General features: G+C 47.6%; 1 protein-coding gene across 1 annotated transcript in view; it reads right to left on the reverse strand.

The window, feature by feature from the left end:
* LOC128689900 (nephrin-like) overlaps positions 1-18854 on the reverse strand; it is a 919379-nt gene that overhangs the window by 144076 nt on the left and 756449 nt on the right. Inside the window, exon 9 of the mRNA XM_070088696.1 lies at positions 4593-4777. Coding sequence (XP_069944797.1) covers positions 4593-4777 — 185 coding nt within the window. The remainder of the gene's footprint in view (positions 1-4592; positions 4778-18854) is intronic.

Consider the following 18854-nt stretch of genomic DNA (forward strand, 5'->3'; position numbering starts at 1 on the left):
TCTGTACCTCTGTCTGCACCTGTACTTGCATCTGTACCTCTGCCTGCACCTGTACTTGCACCTGTACCTCTGTTTGCACCTGTACTTGCATCTGTACCTCTGTCTGCACCTGTACTTGCATGTGTACCTCTGTCTGCACCTGTACTTGCACCTGTACCTCTTTCTGCACTTGTATTAGCATCTGTACCTCTGTCTGCACCTATACTTACACCTGTACGTCTGCCTGCACCTGTACTTACACCTGTACCTCTGTCTGCACCTGTACTTGCATCTGTACCTCTGCCTGCACCTGTACTTGCATCTGTACCTCTGCCTGCACCTGTACTTGCATCTGTACCTCTGCCTGCACCTGTACTTGCATCTGTACCTATGCCTGCACCTGTACTTGCATCTGTACCTCTGCCTGCACCTGTACTTGCATCTGTACCTCTGCCTGCACCTGTACCTCTGTCTGCACCTGTACTTGCATCTGTACCTCTGCCTGCACCTGTACTTGCATCGGTACCTCTGTCTGCACCTGTACTTACACCTGTACCTCTGCCTGCACCTGTAATTGCATCTGTACCTCTGCCTGCACCTGTACTTACACCTGTACCTCTGTCTGCACCTGTACTTGCATCTGTACCTCTGCCTGCACCTGTACTTGCATCTGTACCTCTGCCTGCACCTGTACTTGCATCTGTACCTATGCCTGCACCTGTACTTGCATCTGTACCTCTGCCTGCACCTGTACTTGCATCTGTACCTCTGCCTGCACCTGTACTTGCACCTGTACCTCTGTCTGCACCTGTACTTGCATCTGTACCTCTGTCTGCACCTGTACTTGCATCTGTACCTCTGTCTGCACCTGTACTTGCATCTGTACCTCTGTCTGCACCTGTACTTGCATGTGTACCTCTGTCTGCACCTGTACTTGCACCTGTACCTCTTTCTGCACTTGTATTAGCATCTGTACCTCTGTCTGCACCTATACTTACACCTGTACGTCTGCCTGCACCTGTACTTACACCTGTACCTCTGTCTGCACCTGTACTTGCATCTGTACCTCTGCCTGCACCTGTACTTGCATCTGTACCTCTGCCTGCACCTGTACTTGCATCTGTACCTCTGCCTGCACCTGTACTTGCATCTGTACCTATGCCTGCACCTGTACTTGCATCTGTACCTATGCCTGCACCTGTACTTGCATCTGTACCTCTGCCTGCAACTGTACTTGCACCTGTACCTCTGTCTGCACCTGTACTTGCATCTGTACCTCTGCCTGCACCTGTACTTGCATCTGTACCTCTGTCTGCACCTGTACTTACACCTGTACCTCTGCCTGCACCTGTAATTGCATCTGTACCTCTGCCTGCACCTGTACTTACACCTGTACCTCTGTCTGCACCTGTACTTGCATCTGTACCTCTGCCTGCACCTGTACTTGCATCTGTACCTCTGCCTGCACCTGTACTTGCATCTGTACCTATGCCTGCACCTGTACTTGCATCTGTACCTCTGCCTGCACCTGTACTTGCATCTGTACCTCTGCCTGCACTTGTACTTGCACCTGTACCTCCGTCTGCACCTGTACTTGCATCTGTACCTCTGTCTGCACCTGTACTTGCATCTGTACCTCTGTCTGCACCTGTACTTGCATTTGTACCTCTACCTGCACCTGTACTTGCATCTGTACCTCTGCCTGCACCTGTACTTGCACCTGTACCTTTGCCTGCACCTGTACTTGCATCTGTACCTGTCTGCACCTGTACTTGCATCTGTACCTCTGTCTGCACCTGTACTTGCATCTGTACCTCTGTCTGCACCTGTACTTGCATCTGTACCTCTGTCTGCACCTGTACATGCATCTGTACCTCTGTCTGCACCTGTACTTGTATCTGTACCTCTGTCTGCACCTGTACATGCATCTGTACCTCTGTCTGCACCTGTACTTGCATCTGTACCTCTGTCTGCACCTGTACTTGCATCTGTACCTCTGTCTGCACCTGTACTTGCATCTGTACCTCTGTCTGCACCTGTACTTGCATCTGTACCTCTGCCTGCACCTATACTTGCACCTGTACCTCTGTATGCACCTGTACGTGCATCTGTACCTCTGTCTGCACCTGTACTTGCATGTGTACCTCTGTCTGCACCTGTACTTGCACCTGTACCTCTTTCTGCACTTGTACTTGCATCTGTACCTCTGTCTGCACCTGTACTTACACCTGTTCCTCTGCCTGCACCTGTACTTGCATCTGTACCTATGCCTGCACCTGTACTTGCATCTGTACCTCTGCCTGCACCTGTACTTGCATCTGCACCTCTGCCTGCACATGTACTTGCATCTGTACCTCTGTCTGCACCTGTACTTGCATGTGTACCTCTGTCTGCACCTGTACTTGCACCTGTACCTCTTTCTGCACTTGTACTTGCATCTGTACCTCTGTCTGCACCTGTACTTACACCTGTTCCTCTGCCTGCACCTGTACTTGCATCTGTACCTATGCCTGCACCTGTACTTGCATCTGTACCTCTGCCTGCACCTGTACTTGCATCTGTACCTCTGCCTGCACCTGTACTTGCAACTGTACCTCTGTCTGCACCTGTACTTGCATCTGTACCTCTGCCCCCACCTGTACTTGCATCTGTACCTCTGTCTGAGCCTGTACTTACACCTGTACCTCTGCCTGCACCTGTACTTACACCTGTACCTCTGCCTGCACCTGTAATTGCATCTGTGCCTCTGCCTGCACCTGTACTTGCATCTGTACCTCTGCCTGCACCTGTACTTGCACCTGTACCTCTGCCTGCACCTGTACTTGCATCTGTACCTCTGTCTGCACCTGTACTTGCATCTGTACCTCTGTCTGCACCTGTACTTGCATATGTACCTCTGTCTGCACCTGTACTTGCATCTGTACCACTGTCTGCACCTGTACTTGCATCTGTACCTCTGTCTGCACCTGTACTTCCATCTGTACCTCTCTCTGCACCTGAACTTGCATCTGTACCTCTGTCTGCACCTGTACTTGCATCTGTACCTCTGCCTGCACCTATACTTGCACCTGTACCTCTGTCTGCACCTGTACGTGCATCTGTACCTCTGTCTGCACCTGTACTTGCATGTGTACCTCTGTCTGCACCTGTACTTGCACCTGTACCTCTTTCTGCACTTGTACTTGCATCTGTACCTCTGTCTGCACCTGTACTTACACCTGTTCCTCTGCCTGCACCTGTACTTAGATCTGTACCTCTGTCTGCACCTGTACTTGCATCTGTACCTCTGCCTGCACCTGTACTTGCATCTGTACCTCTGCCTGCACCTGTACTTGCATCTGTACCTCTGCCTGCACCTGTACTTGCATCTGTACCTCTGTCTGCACCTGTACTTGCAGCTGTACCTATGCCTGCACCCGTACTTGCATCTGTACCTCTGCCTGCATCTGTACTTGCATCTGTACCTCTGCCTGCACCTGTACTTGCACCTGTACCTCTGTCTGCACCTGTACTTGCATCTGTACCTCTGCCTGCACCTGTACTTGCATCTGTACCTCTGCCTGCACCTGTACTTACACCGGTACCTCTGTCTGCACCTGTACTTGCACCTGTACCTCTGCCTACACCTGTACTTGCATCTGTACCTCTGTCTGCACCTGTACTTGCATCTGTACCTCTGCCTGCACCTGTACTTACACCTGTACCTCTGCCTGCACCTGTGCTTGCATCTGTACCTTGCATGAAAGGTCATGTAGATAACTTAAAGGGAAAAAATCTGACGGAGAAATTTGTACGATAGTCGTTAAAGTTATTGAGAAAGCAAGTTGCTTGTATGACAACTGACGTATTCTGGAGAACAACGTCTATGTGGTGGAAAAACGATGTATCTTGGTGTGACTTCTCTTTCAGACGTCTCATCTAGTAAGATCTAGGAAACTCATTTCAATTAAGTGAGAAATCTAAATTAAGGTAATAAGCAGGATCTGAGAAGGAAATTTAATTTGTAACTCAGTGAAAAACAACTGAGGGATGATCTAGTGACGCATATTTAATGGAAAAAATTAAAATAAGATTCCCCAAAAAGGTTATGAATTGTATGTAAACGATATTTACAATATTGTTTAAATTCGTCTGTTTTATCCTTGTTATCACTACTGTGCTTCAACAAATCTACTAAATAATTTTTTTCTGTTCACCAGGAGACCTGAACACCACTGTCTCTGCTTGCACTGATTATTCGTCGTAAGGTTTGTATCTCTCAGTGCACATACGACACGAACTGCATATATCTTAGTGTATATACACTATGAATTATATATCTTGTGTGTATATATCAAGAGATACTTGTATCTTAGAGAATAAATACCGACAGGTGTTTGTAAATATACAGTGAAAGTTCACTTTAATCCCTAATTAAAACATTCCTGACAAGTTGTGTGCATGTGAATTGTGACTTTAAATACAGTGACCCACGAGCATCTAGTAGTCCTTAAAATCTGAGAAACTAAGTGCTTTGCTTAGAAGCAGAAAATCTCCCTACGAGCCATATCTAATAGCCAGCAGGAAGCTTACTTAAAAAATCTGTTTACTAACAGAATATAACATAATCTCACCTTGCTGAGAGTGTGGTTGTCTGTGATGTGAGCCTCCGGGATGTCAGTGGTCTCGGAGGTGTTGTTCAGGACCCAGTTGAAGGACACTTGTGTTGGGTGGGAATCCACTTGGCAAGCCACGTGGATCATCTCGTTGCGTGCCACACCGTACACCCACCGCTGCCCAGGACGACACACTGGTGAATCTGTGCAACAATTGTACAATAATTAGCATATAACATACTGGAAGTATGAAATTACTAAATAAGGGGAATAATTTGAGGAGCAGAATATTGTTAAGGTGGTAATCTTCAGAATGTGTTATTGTCGTTGCTGTTGTTGGTTTCTTTTTCTTCCCTTTCTTTGTTTTCTTTCTTTCTTTCTTTCTTTCTTTCTTTCTTTCTTTCTTTCTTTCTTTCTTTCTTTCTTTCTTTCTTCTTCTTCTTCTTCTTCTTCTTCTTCTTCTTCTTCTTCTTCTGCTAATACATGACCGTATTCGTTATCATTTGATCTTTCGTTTTCTCTCTCCTTTCGGTTTAATTTTATGATTACTCTAATAATAATAATAATAATAATAACAATAATAATAATAATAATAATAATAATTCACTGTTATTGGAAGGGAAAACCTTCTGCAAGGCTTCAATCGTATTTTCTTCTGGTTGGCCTGTTGGTGCGCTACATTATTGGCTACAGTTGATAGGTTTCCTCCGCTTACCTGACCTCACAGCACCAACTGTATACCTGAGTGTTCGGTTTCATTTCTAAATGTTGTAGACTAATTTCTAATTCATATGCCTCTTTTTCCTGGCGTAACCATGAGAGTCACAACTCTTATTTCTCTCTCAGAAGTTAACCAGTCCACTTAGTGGTGGCCCGGTGGCCCGGTGGCTAAAGCTCCCGCTTCACACACGGAGGGCCCGGGTTCGATTTCCGGCGGGTGGAAACATTCGACACGTTTCCTTACACCTGTTGTCCTGTTCACCTAGCAGCAAATAGGTACCTGAGTGTTAGTCGACTGGTGTGGGTCGCATCCTGGGGGACAAGATTAAGGACCCCAATGGAAATAAGTTAGACAGTCCTCGATGACGCACTGACTTTCTTGGGTTATCATGGGTGGCTAACCCTCCGGGGTTAAAAATCCGAACGAAATCCTAAGATGCAATGATTCGTAGATGAGCCACCGGTGACTATGTATTATATATTACCTTAGTTTGTTTATGTTAAGGACCTGTTTAATAAATGTATAGGATATATACACCGAGAGGTATATGTCTTCCAGTATCTATGCATAGAGAGTTTTCTGAAATGGTATAAAATACCGACACAGTGGAAAAATAAACACATAAGCAGTATAGTATGATGCTTTATTGACAACGTTTCGCCCAAACAATGGACTTTATCATGTCACAAGCAGATCTGCTTGAGACTTGATAAAGCCCACAGTGTGGACGAAACGTTGTCAATAAAGGATCACATACTACTGCTCGTATGTTTACTTTTCAATGGGGACTTTGGGAACATTCCGGTGTGAATATCGACTTCTTTATTTTTCAACCGATTACGTTCATTTTTGGTGTACTATTAGAAGCTTATATAAAACATCCTGTGCTGAAGTTTCAATCATATCGGCCAAAAAGTAAATGAAATATGCAAAATTTACGAAAAATTGCATTTGGCAGGTGAGTCCTTCTCAGTGGTACTTGGAAAAGTGGTTTTGACACTTGCTGCTGATAGAACACCTCTAATTCCATCATGAGATAGGTACCTTTTCTAAAATAAACCTTATCTTCATGCTAAAAAAAAATAAGTTTCATAACTTTTTTGTCATATTGGAAGATGTCGGTCTTGTTTCCCACATAAATCTAAAAATATTTGGGATAGTTCAGAAAGGAACTTATGGTCGTGTAAATCAATCATTCTCCTATGTTTGTTGTGAAAATCAAGTCAATTCATTCATAAATAAGGATGCATTCCCCCTAAATAGGTAAATAAGTTACTTTCGAGATATAGGCCGAAGCGCGCGGCACCCCCGCTGCCCGGGAAATAATTTTTTTCCCCGAAAAATTCGCCTTATTTTACACTTTTTCCGCGACCTACGAGTGTTTATTACAGTTAACCATTGTAAATCCGTTTTCTCTGATCACTGATGAGAGAGGGCGGACCCTCACTTCACCTTCAGGGGAAATATCGATAGAAATTTTTTCCTTGGGGCGTCATATTATGCTAAATATTTTTTTTTATGGTGTACTTTTTATGTTTATATGCTATTATTATATTGCATTATGTCATAATAGATCAATTGTGATAGATAAATAAGCCTTATAATTGATATTAGCGTGGGTATGGAATATTTTGTTGGCTGGAGGTGTCGGCCATTTTATGCAATATACCCAGGGTACCTTGATTGGTTACTTGATCATATTAGCTCCACCCACTCTGGCATGATCTCAGATGGTGAATTTGTATTATATTAGACATAAAGATGTACGAAAACGATAAAAATAACACGGGGAAAAACGTAACAAAAACGTCAACAAAGCTGAGTCACCGCTTCTTGCGCACTATGTCGCGTCACCGCTGTCACCATGCCTGTTATAAATGGCTGTAATTCCTTTTAGAAACATCGTACAAGGATAATAATTATACCAGAGTGTAGCCAGAAAGTTCAGCTATTTTTTGGTAACAATAACTCAATTTTTCATATTTTTTCGATTTTTTTTTGCATCCGCGCGCGTGAACCGGACTGGATCCTTAAGGACCCCAATGGAAATAAGTTAGACAGTCCTCGATGACGCACTGACTTTCTTGGGTTATCATGGGTGGCTAACCCTCCGGGGTTAAAAATCCGAACGAAATCCTAAGATGCAATGATTCGTAGATGAGCCACCGGTGACTATGTATTATATATTACCTTAGTTTGTTTATGTTAAGGACCTGTTTAATAAATGTATAGGATATATACACCGAGAGGTATATGTCTTCCAGTATCTATGCATAGAGAGTTTTCTGAAATGGTATAAAATACCGACACAGTGGAAAAATAAACACATAAGCAGTATAGTATGATGCTTTATTGACAACGTTTCGCCCAAACAATGGACTTTATCATGTCACAAGCAGATCTGCTTGAGACTTGATAAAGCCCACAGTGTGGACGAAACGTTGTCAATAAAGGATCACATACTACTGCTCGTATGTTTACTTTTCAATGGGGACTTTAACTTAATGCGCATTTAAATGATGAGGGTTCTTGACAAGTTGTAAACAGATTACACGAGTTCTTAATGATCCTCGTGAACTCGATAGACTTTCAAACCCAAATTTTGCAAAACCCAAAGTCTATATGTATTTTATTATTTTTACGATGCTATTTCTCTGTCTGTCTGTCTCTCTGTCTGTCTCACTCTTTATCTCGCTCACTGATTTATTAAGATGTTGACTAATACAGACTTCTATATAAAAAAGACACTTGAGAAAGGGTTGGAGGGTGGTGCACGGGCTGGAGGGTGGTGCACGGGCTGGAGGGTGGTGCACGGGCTGGAGGGTGGTGCACGGGTTGGAGGGTGGTGCACGGGTTGGAGGGTGGTGCACGGGCTGGCGGGTGGTGCACGGGCTGGAGGGTGGTGCACGGGCTGGAGGGTGGTGCACGGGCTGGAGGGTGGTACACGGGCTGGAGGGTGGTGCATGGGCTGGAGGGTGGTGCACGGGCTGGAGGGTGGTACACGGGCTGGAGGGTGGTACACGGGCTGGAGGGTGGTGCACGGGATGGAGGGTGGTGCATGAGTTGGAGGGTGGTGCACGGGTTGGAGGGTGGTGCACGGGCTGGAGGGTGGTGCATGGGCTGGAGGGTGGTGCACGGGTTGGAGGGTGGTGCACGGGCTGGAGGGTGGTGCACGGGTTGGAGGGTGGTGCACGGGCTGGAGGGTGGTGGACGGGCTGGAGGGTGGTGCACGGGCTGGACGGTGGTGCACGGGTTGGAGGGTGGTGCACGGGCTGGAGGGTGATGCACGGGCTGGAGGGTGGTGCACAAGCTGGAGGGTGGTGCACGGGTTGGAGGGTGGTGCACGGGCTGGAGGGTGGTGCACGGGTTGGAAAGTGGTGCACGGGCTGGAGGGTGGTGCATGGGCTGGAGGGTGGTGCACGGGCTGGAGGGTGGTGCACGGGCTGGAGGGTGGTGCACGGGATGGAGGGTGGTGCACGGGTTGGAGGGTGGTGCACGGGCTGGAGGGTGGTGCACGGGTTGGAGGGTGGTGCACGGGCTGGAGGGTGGTACACGGGCTGGAGGGTGGTTCACGAGCTGGATGGTGGTGCACGGGTTGGAGGGTGGTGCACGGGCTGGAGGGTGGTGCACGGGTTGGAGGGTGGTGCACGGGTTGGAGGGTGGTGCACGGGCTGGAGGGTGGTGCACGGGTTGGAGGGTGGTGCACGGGCTGGAGGGTGGTGCACGGGCTGGAGGGTGGTGCACGGGCTGGACGGTGGTGCACGGGTTGGAGGGTGGTGCACGGGCTGGAGGGTGGTGCACGGGCTGGAGGGTGGTGCACAAGCTGGAGGGTGGTGCACGGGTTGGAGGGTGGTGCACGGGCTGGAGGGTGGTGCACGGGTTGGAGGGTGGTGCACGGGCTGGAGGGTGGTGCACGGGGTGGAGGGTGGTGCACGAGCTGGAGGGTGGTGCACGGGTTGGAGGGTGGTGCACGGGCTGGAGGGTGGTGCACGGACTGGAGGGTGGTGCACGGGCTGGAGGGTGGTGCACGGGTTGGAGGGTGGTGCACGGGCTGGACGGTGGTGCACGGATTCCAGGGTGGTGCACGGGCTGGAGGGTGGTACACTGGCTTGGGGTGGTTCACGGGCTGGAGGGTGGCACACGGGCTGAATGGTTGTACAAGGGCTTGAGGGTGGTACACGGGCTGGAGGGTGGTACTCGGGCTGGAGGGTGGTACTTGAGCTGGAGGGTGGTAATCGGGCTGGAGGGTGGTTCACGGGCTGTAGGGTGGTACAAGGGCAGGAGGGTGATACATGGGCTGCAGGGTGGTACAAGGGCTTGAGGGTGGTACACGTGCTGGAGGGTGGTACAAGGGCTGGAGGGTTGTACACGGGCTGGAGTTTGATACACGGGCTGGAGGGTGGTACAAGGGCTGATGGGTAGTACAGGGGCTGGAGGGTGGTACACGGGATGGAGGGTGGTACAAGGGCTTGAGGGTGGTACACGGGCTGGAGGGTGGTACTCGAGCTGGAGGGTGGTACTCGGGCTGGAGGGTGGTAATCGGGCTGGAGGGTAGTACAAGGGCTGGAGGGTGGTACACGGGCTGGAGGGTGGTACAAGGGCTTTAGGGTGGTACTCGGGCTGGAGGGTGGTACAAGGGCTGGAGGGTGGTACACGTGATGGAGGGTGGTACACGGGCTGGAGGGTGGTACACGGGCTGGAGGGTGATACATGGGCTGGAGGGTGGTACACGGGCTGAAGGGTGGTACACGGGCTGGAGGGTGGTACACGGGCTTTAGGGTGGTACTCGGGCTGGAAGGTGGTACTCGGGCTGGAGGGTGGTACAGGGCTGGAGGGTGGTACACGGGCTGGAGGGTGGTACACTGGCTGGAGGGTGGTACACGGGCTTGAGGGTGGTACACGGGCTGGAGGGTGGTACTCGGGCTGGAGGGTGGTACTCGGGCTGGAGGGTGGTAATCGGGCTGGAGGGTAGTTCACGGGCTGTAGGGTGGTACAAGGGCTGGAGGGTGGTACATGGGCTGGAGGGTGGTACAAGGGCTGGAGGGTGGTACACGTGCTGGAGGGTGGTACAAGGGCTGGAGGGTGGTACACGGGCTGGAGTTTGGTACACGTGCTGGAGGGTGGTACAAGGGCTGATGGGTGGTACACGGGCTGGAGGGTGGTACACGGGCTGGAGGGTGGTACACGGGTTGGAGGGTGGTACACGGGCTGGAGGGTGGTATACTGGCTGGAGGGTGGTACAAGGGCTTGAAGGTGATACACGGACTGTAGGGTGGTACTCGGGCTGGAGGGTGGTACTCGGGCTGGAGGGTGGTAATCGGGCTGGAGAGTGGTTCACGGGCTGTAGGGTGGTACAAGGGCTGGAGGGTGGTACATGGGCTGGAGGGTGGTACAAGGGCTGGAGGGTGGTACATGTGCTGGAGGGTGGTACAAGGGGCGGAGGGTGGTACACGAGATGGAGGGTGGTACACGGGCTGGAGGGTGGTACACGGACTGGAGGGTGGTGCACGGGCTGGAGGGTGATACACGGGCTGGAGGGTGGTACACGGGCGGAGGGTGGTACACGGGCTGGAGGGTGATACACGGGCTGGAGGGTGGTACACGGGCTGGAGGGTGGAACAAGAGCTGGAGGGTGGTACACGGACTTTAGGGTGGTACTCGGGCTAGAGGGTGGTACTCGGGCTGGAGGGTGAACTTGATACCTTGGGACCAGACAAGATCTCTCCGTGGGTCCTTAGAGAGGGAGCAGAGATGCTGTGTGTGCCACTAACAGAGATCTTCAACAAATCCATTGAAACTGGGCAACTCCCTGAGGTATGGAAGATGGCAAATGAAGTCCCAATTTTTAAAAAAAGGAGACAAACTCGAGACATTAAACTACAGACCTGTGTCACTAACGTGTATAATATGCAAAGTCATGGAGAAGATCATCAGGAGGAGAGTGGTGGAGCACCTGGAAAGAAGCAAGTGCATAATCGACAACGAGCACAGTTTCAGGGAAGGAAAATCCTGTGTCACAAACCTACTGGAGTTTTATGACAAGGTGACAGAAGTAAGATTATAGAGAGATGGAAAGACTGCATTTTTTTTTGGACTGCAAGAAGGCCGTCGACACAGTTTCTCACAAGAGGTTACTGCAAAAGCTAGAGGATCGTGCACACATAACAGGAGAGGCACTACAATGGACTCAGAAGTGTCCTTGTTTGCAGATGATGTGAAGTTAATGAGGAGAATTAAATCGGCAGAGGATCAGGCAGGACTACAAAGCGACCTGGACAGGCTATAAGCCTGGTCCAGCAACTGGCTCCTTGAATTTAACCCTGCCTGTTGCGGCCCCCTACCAAACTAGCGGTTAAATGGTTAACCTGCCGGCCGGCAGTACCACTGGGTACGTCATCAAACCCAATGTGGGGACTGCTGAGCTGGCCTTAGAGCAGTAAGTACCTGAACACCTCACGGTACGCATCCAAGCAGTAATTACCAGAACACCTTACAGTATAGATCTACTGGCAGTAGAGAATATTCTCCTGCCCATTTTTTGGTATTCTACTGGCTACTAGTGATTTTAGAAGAGCCGCTCACCGCAGCTCACTGAGTCTGATGGCCTCAGTTACTTGACGGCCGCATTCAGTGAGCTTGCACCATGGTGTTCTGCTAGTAATTCATCGGACCACCTTGCGGTGTGTCAATTGGTCTTGAAGGCGGTAGATAGTACTCACCAGACCATCTTACGGTGTACTTCTACCGGCCTTAGAGAGTATTTACAGGACTACCGGTGATGTCCGCGGACTCACCGCCTACGCTGGTCAACTGTGGGCCGGAGTCAACTGATGCTGTTTTAGTGGGACATTACGTGAAGAAAAGGTTGGAGTGTGACACTAAACTGGGCTGGGACCGTAGTGTGACACTTAGGGAAGTATGATGGAGTGGAACACTGAGATAAGCTACAGGACCGTAGTGGAACCCTGAGAAGAAAAGGGTGTCGTGTGACACTGAAGATGGTCAGGTTGTAGTGTACATTGAATAGTATCATGTGACTGGCCTCGAGAAAGACGCTGTGGGTGATAGTGTGCGACGAAGAGACAAGGGTGTCAAGAGTGACAGTAGAGATATTGTGTATGACGCAGGGAAAAGGGTGTCGTGTGACACGGAGAGTAGGAGCGTCATTACACGGAAGAAAGGGTGTCAAGTGACAGTTGAGAGGGAGCGTCACAACACACCATGGATAAGTGTCGTGTGAGACACGGAGCGTCATTAAGGTGTCGTGAGACACAGAGTTGACTAATTTATTATTGTAAATGTTACGTATAATTTATTATTTTAGCATATATATATATATATATATATATATATATATATATATATATATATATATATATATATATATATATATATTATTTTAAGATGCTAATAAATTATTATTGTAACATGTATATATATTTAAAATACCTCTAGACCAAAGATTGATTTTTATATAATATTAAAGATTCATTTATTTTAACGTGTATTTATGTATCCTGAACTCTATTACAAAATGAGTAAAATTACCATCTTAAAAATAACTTTTTTTTTGTAATACTGCCAAATGCAAAGTCATGAAAATTGGGGAAGGGCAAAGAAGACCGCAGACAGAGTATAGTTTAGATGGCCAAAAACTGCAAACCTCACTCAAGGAAAAGGACCTTGATGTGAGAAAAACACCGAGCACGTCTCCTGAGGCGCACATCATTCAGATAACTGCTGCAGCATACGGGCAACTGCCAAACCTAAGAATAGCATTCTGATACCTCAGTAAGGAATCGTTCAAGACTGTGTATACCATTTACGTCAGGCCCATACTGGAGTATATAGCACCAGTTTGGCATCCACACCTGGTCAAGCACGTCAAGAAATTAGAGAAAGAGCAAAGGTTTGCAACAAGACTAGTCCCAGAGCTAAGGGGATTGTCCTACGAAGAAAGGTTAAGGGAAATTGGCCTGATGACACTGGAGGACAGTAAGGTCCGGGGAGACATGATAACGACATAAAATACTGCTCGGAATAGACAAGGTGGACAAAGACTGGATGTTCCAGAGATGGGACACAGAAACAAGGGGTCACATTTGGAAGTTGAAGACTCAGATGAGTCAAAGGGATGTTAGGAAGTATTTATTCAGTCATTGAATTGTCAGGCAGGGGAATAGCCTAGAAAATGACATAGTGGAGGTGAGAACTATACAAAGTTTTAAGACAAGGTTTGATAAAGCTCATGGAGCAAGGAGAAGGAGGACCTAGTAGCAATCAATGAAGAGGTGGGGCCAGAATCTATGATTCGACCCCTGCAACCACAAATAGGTGAGCACACAAATACACACACCAGTAAGTTGAAGGGAAAACTTACGAAGCAAGAAGACAAGGGGAGGAAAAAGCAATCAAAAGCATCATAAAAGTAATAGATGATTACATGACCCAGCTGGAAATTTTTTGGAGAATAGGGGAGTTTGCAAGAAGAAGAACCCGGCCAGTGAAAGTGACTTTCAAGGCAGAATTGACTCGATACAGGATCCTACAGGAGAAAGCAAGACTAAGGGACATATTGGCATACCAGAAGGTATATCTTGACTGCAACAGAGAATGAGAAGAAAGGCAGAAACTGAAAGAGATGGTACAGAGACAAAAGGAGGAAAGAAAGTGAAAATGGAGATGGACAGGTGAACCCAGACTCAGGAGGAAGATCAAATGCAGCCTTCCCCACAACCACCTACAGAAGCCCTCCAACCAGGACAACCCCAATGCAACCAAACATTCTAACCCAAAACACACATGCCATACCCAATGCCCCCACTGACCTCATTACAAACTCCACCCTCACAGCAACCACCTATAGTTCCTTAGCAGGTTTCCCACTTCTGCAACCCCAAAGTACCCCCCCAGACCACAGTTTTTGAAAAGCTGAATGTATGGTATACAAATGCAGACAGAATAACAAATAAGTGTGAGGAGTGGCATGAAAGAATCGAGGAGACATCCTCAGACATAATAGCATTCACAGAAACGAAACTCACCAGGATAACGGATGCAGTCTTTCCACCCGGATATCAAATCCTCAGGAAAGATAAAGGGAGGAGAGGGGGAGGAGTTGCACTGCTCATTAAAACCCGGTGGGGATTTGAAGAAATTGATGGAATGTAGAAAAGAGACTGCTTAGTACGAACAATCCAGTCTGAGGGCCATAAGGTGGTAATTGCAGTAATGTGTAACCTGCCATAGAACTGCAGGAGGCCAAGAGAAGAATACGACAAGAGCAACAGAGCAATGGTTGACACACCAGCCGAGGTGGCCAGAAGAGCTCACATGCAGGGAGAAAAGTTAATAGTTATGGGTGATTTCATTCAAAAGGAGATTGACTGGGAATACCTGGAGCCCCATGGTGGTCCCGGGACATGGAGAGCCAAGATGATGGGTGTGGTACTGGAACACTTCATGCATCAACATGTTAGAGACACTTCCAGAGAGAGAGGTGAGGATGATCCAGCAAGACTGGACCTTGTATTCACTTTGAGTAGATCGGACATCGAGGATATCACGTGTGAAAGCCCCCTTGGAGCTAGAGATCATATGGTTCTGTGCTTTGATTACATAGTTGAGTTACAATTGGGGAGAGTAGCAGGAATAGGACGGGAAAAACCTAAATACAAAAGGATGGATTACACAGGCATGATGAACTTCCTACAAGATGATCAGTGGGAGAGAGAACTGGCAGGAAAACCAATAAAAGAAATGATGGTCTATGTGACAACAAAATGCAAGGAGGGAGAGGAGAGGCTTGTTCCCAAGGGAAACAGAAACATTGGGAAGACCAGAATGAGTCCTTGGTTCACCCAAAGGTGTAGGCAGGCAAAAACTAGGTGCACTTGAGAATGGAAAATGTGCAGAAGACAATGAACCAAGGAAAATAGAGATCAGCCGGAGAGCCAGAAACGAATATGCATATATAAGAATGGAGGCTCAGCAACAATACGAAAATGACATAGCATTGAAAGTCAAGTCTGACCCGAAGTTGTTGTATAGCCACATCAGGAGGAAACCAACAGTCAAGGATCAGATAATCAGGCTGAAGAAGGATGGTGGGGAGTTCACAAGAAATGATCAAGAGGTATGTGAGGAGCTTAACATGAGATTTAAAGAAGAATTTCCAGTGGAAACAGGTAGGGCTGGATGAGGTACACATAACCGAGGGGGAGGTGAAGAAGCTGCTATGTGAACTTGATACCTCAAAGGCGGTGGGACCAGAGAACATCTCTCCATGGGCCCTTAGAGAGGGAGCAGAGCTACTGTGTGTACCACTAACAAAGATCTTCAACACATCCACTGAAACTGTCAACTACCTGAGGTATGGAAGATGTCAAATGTTGTCCCAGTTTTTAAAAAAGGAGACAGACATGAGGCATTAAACTACAGACCTGTGTCACTAATGTGTATAGTAGGCAAAGTCATGGAGAAGATCATCAGGAGGAGAGTGGTGGAAAGAAACAAGCGAATAATTGACAACCAGCACGGTATCATGGAAGGAATATCCTGTGTCACAAACCTACTGGAGTTTTATGACAAGGTGACAGAAGTAAGACAAAAGAGAGAGGGGTGGATAGACTGCATTTTCTTTGACTGCAAGAAGGCCTTCGACACAGTTCCTCACAAAAGGTTAATGCAAAAGCTAGAGGATCAGGCACACATAACAGGAAAGGCATTGCCATGGATCAAAGAATATCTGACAGGGGGTCAACAACGAGTCATAGTACGTGACGAGGTGTCAGAGTGCGCGCCTGTGACAAGTGTGGTTCCACAGGGGTCAGTCCTAGGACCTGTGCAGTTTTTGGTATATGCGAATGACATAACGGAAGGGATAGACTCAGAAGTGTCCTTGTTTGTAGATGATGTGAGGTTAATGAGGAGAATCAAAACGGTCGAGGATCAGGCAGGAGTTCAAAGAGACCTGGACAGGCTACAAGCTTGGTCCAGCACTGGCTCCTTGAATTTAACCCTGCCAAATGCAAACTCATGAAAATTGGGGAAAGGCAAAGAAGATTGCAGACAGAGTATAGTCTAGGTGGCCAAAGACTGCATACCTCACTCAAGGAAAAGATCTTGGGTTGAGTATAATGCCGAGCACATCTCCTGAGATGCACCTCAATCCCTTCTGAGTTCTGACTATATAGTAAACTTACAAGTGGAGAGGGTAACAGGAATTGGATGGGAAAAGCCAAACTATAAAAGGGGGGACTATATATATCTGAGGTATGAGGAACTTCCTGCTGGAGGTTTAGTGGCACAGAGAACTAGTAGGAATGTCAGTAAACGAGATGGAATACGTAGCAAAATGCAAGGAGGCAGAGGAAACGTTTGCTCCCAAGGGCAATAGAAATAATGGGAAGACCATAGCGAATCCTTGGTTTACCCGAAGATGTAGAGAGGCAAAAACTAAGTACGGCATTGAATGGAAAAGGTACAGGAGGCAAAGGACCCAGGAAAACAAAGAGATTAGTCAAACAGCCAGAAACGAGTATGCACAGATAAGGAGGGCGGCCTAGCGACAGTACGAAAACGACATAGCATCGAAAGTCAAGTCTGACCCGAAACTGCTGTATAGCCACATTACGAGGAAGACAACAGTCAAAGAATGGTGATCAGGCTGAGGAAAGAAGGTGGGGAACTCACAAGAAACGATCAAGAGGTATGTGAGGAGCTCAACATGAGATTTAAGGGAGTATTTACAATGGAGACAGGAAAGCCTCTGCGAGGACAGAACAGAGGGGGACACCAGCAATGAATATACCAACAAGTGTTGGATGACATACATACAACTGAGGAGGAGGTGAAGAAGCTGCAAAGGGACATTGATACCTCAAAGGCAGTGGGACCGAACATCTCCCCGTGGCTCCTTAGAGAGGGAGCAGAAATGCTGTGTGTGCCACTAACCAAAATCTTCAACATATCTCTTGAAACTGGGCAACTAACCGAGGTATGGAAGACGGCAAATGTAGTTCCCATTTTTAAAAGAGAAGACAGAAAAGAGGCACTAAACTATAGACCACTGACTTGTATAATATGCAAAGTCATGGAGAAGATTATCAGGATGAGAATGGTGGAGCACCTGGAACAGAACAAGAGTATAAATGCCAACCAGCACGGATTTATGGAAGGGTAATCCTGTGTCACACACCTTCTGGAGTTTTATGATAAAGTAACAGAATTAAGACACGAGAGAGAGGGGTGAGTTGATTGCATCTTCTTGGACTGCAAGAATGCCTTCGACACAGTTGCTCACGAGAGATTAGTGCCAAAGCTAGAGGATCAGGTGCGTATAACAGGAAGGGTACTGCAATTGATCAGAGAATACCTGACAAGGAGGAAACAACGAGTCATGGTACGTGATGAGGTAACACAGTGGGCACCTGTGACGAGCGGGGTCCCACAGGGTTCGTTCCTAGGACCAGTGCTATTTTTGGGTTTTGTGAATATCATGATGAAAGGGTTAGACTCAGAAGTGTCCCTGTCAGCAGATGATGTGAAGTTAATAAGGAGAATTAAATCAGATGAGGATCAGGCAGGACTTCTAAGAGACCTGGACAGGATGGACACCTGGTCCAGCAACTGGCATCTCGAATTTAACCCGCCAAATGCAAGGTCATGAGGATCGAGGAAGGGCAAAGAATGCTGCAGATGGAGTATAGGCTAGGTGGCCATAGACTGCAAACCTCGCTCAAGGAGAAAGATCTTGGGGTGAGTGTAACACCGAGTACATCTCCAGAAGCACACATCAACCAGAAAACTGCTGCAGAGTATAGACGCCTAGCAAACCTGATAACAGCGTTCCGATACCTTACATGAGAACATAAGAAAAACATTAGAAAGAAGGAACACTCCAACAGGCCTACTGACCCATGCGGAGCAGGTCCATGCCTCCCCCGGATTAGACCAATGACACCCCCCCCCCGGATAAGTCCAATGACCCACCCAGTCTGGTCATCTCCACTCAAGGAAGGAGCACGGCTCCAGACCCAGCAGCACAAGCCAGTCAGGTCCAACTCACACCCACCCACACCCACTCATGTATTTATCTAACCTTTTTTAAAAACTACACAACGTTTCAGCCTGAATAACTGTACTCGGGAGTTTGTTCCACTCATCCACGACTCTATTACCAAACCAGTGTTTTCCTATATCCTTCCTGAATCTGAATTTTTCCAACTTGAAACCATTGCTGCGAGTCCTGTCTTGGCTGGAAATTTTCAGCACGCTATTTACATCCCCTTTATTTATTCCTGTTTTTCATTTATACACCTCGATCATATCTCCTCTAATTCTACGCCTTTCGAGAGAGTGCAGATTCATGGCCCTCAGTCTATCCTCATAGGGAAGATTTCTGATACATGGGATCATTTTTGTCATCCTCCTCTGTACGCTTTCCAGAGGATTTATATCCATTCTGTAATACGGTGACCAGAACTGAGCAGCATAGTCTAACTGAGGCCTAATCAAGGATATATAGAGTTGAAGAACAACCTGAGGACTTCTATTAT

The sequence above is a fragment of the Cherax quadricarinatus genome, chromosome 25 (genome assembly GCF_038502225.1).
Source record: "Cherax quadricarinatus isolate ZL_2023a chromosome 25, ASM3850222v1, whole genome shotgun sequence".
NCBI lineage: Eukaryota > Metazoa > Arthropoda > Malacostraca > Decapoda > Parastacidae > Cherax > Cherax quadricarinatus.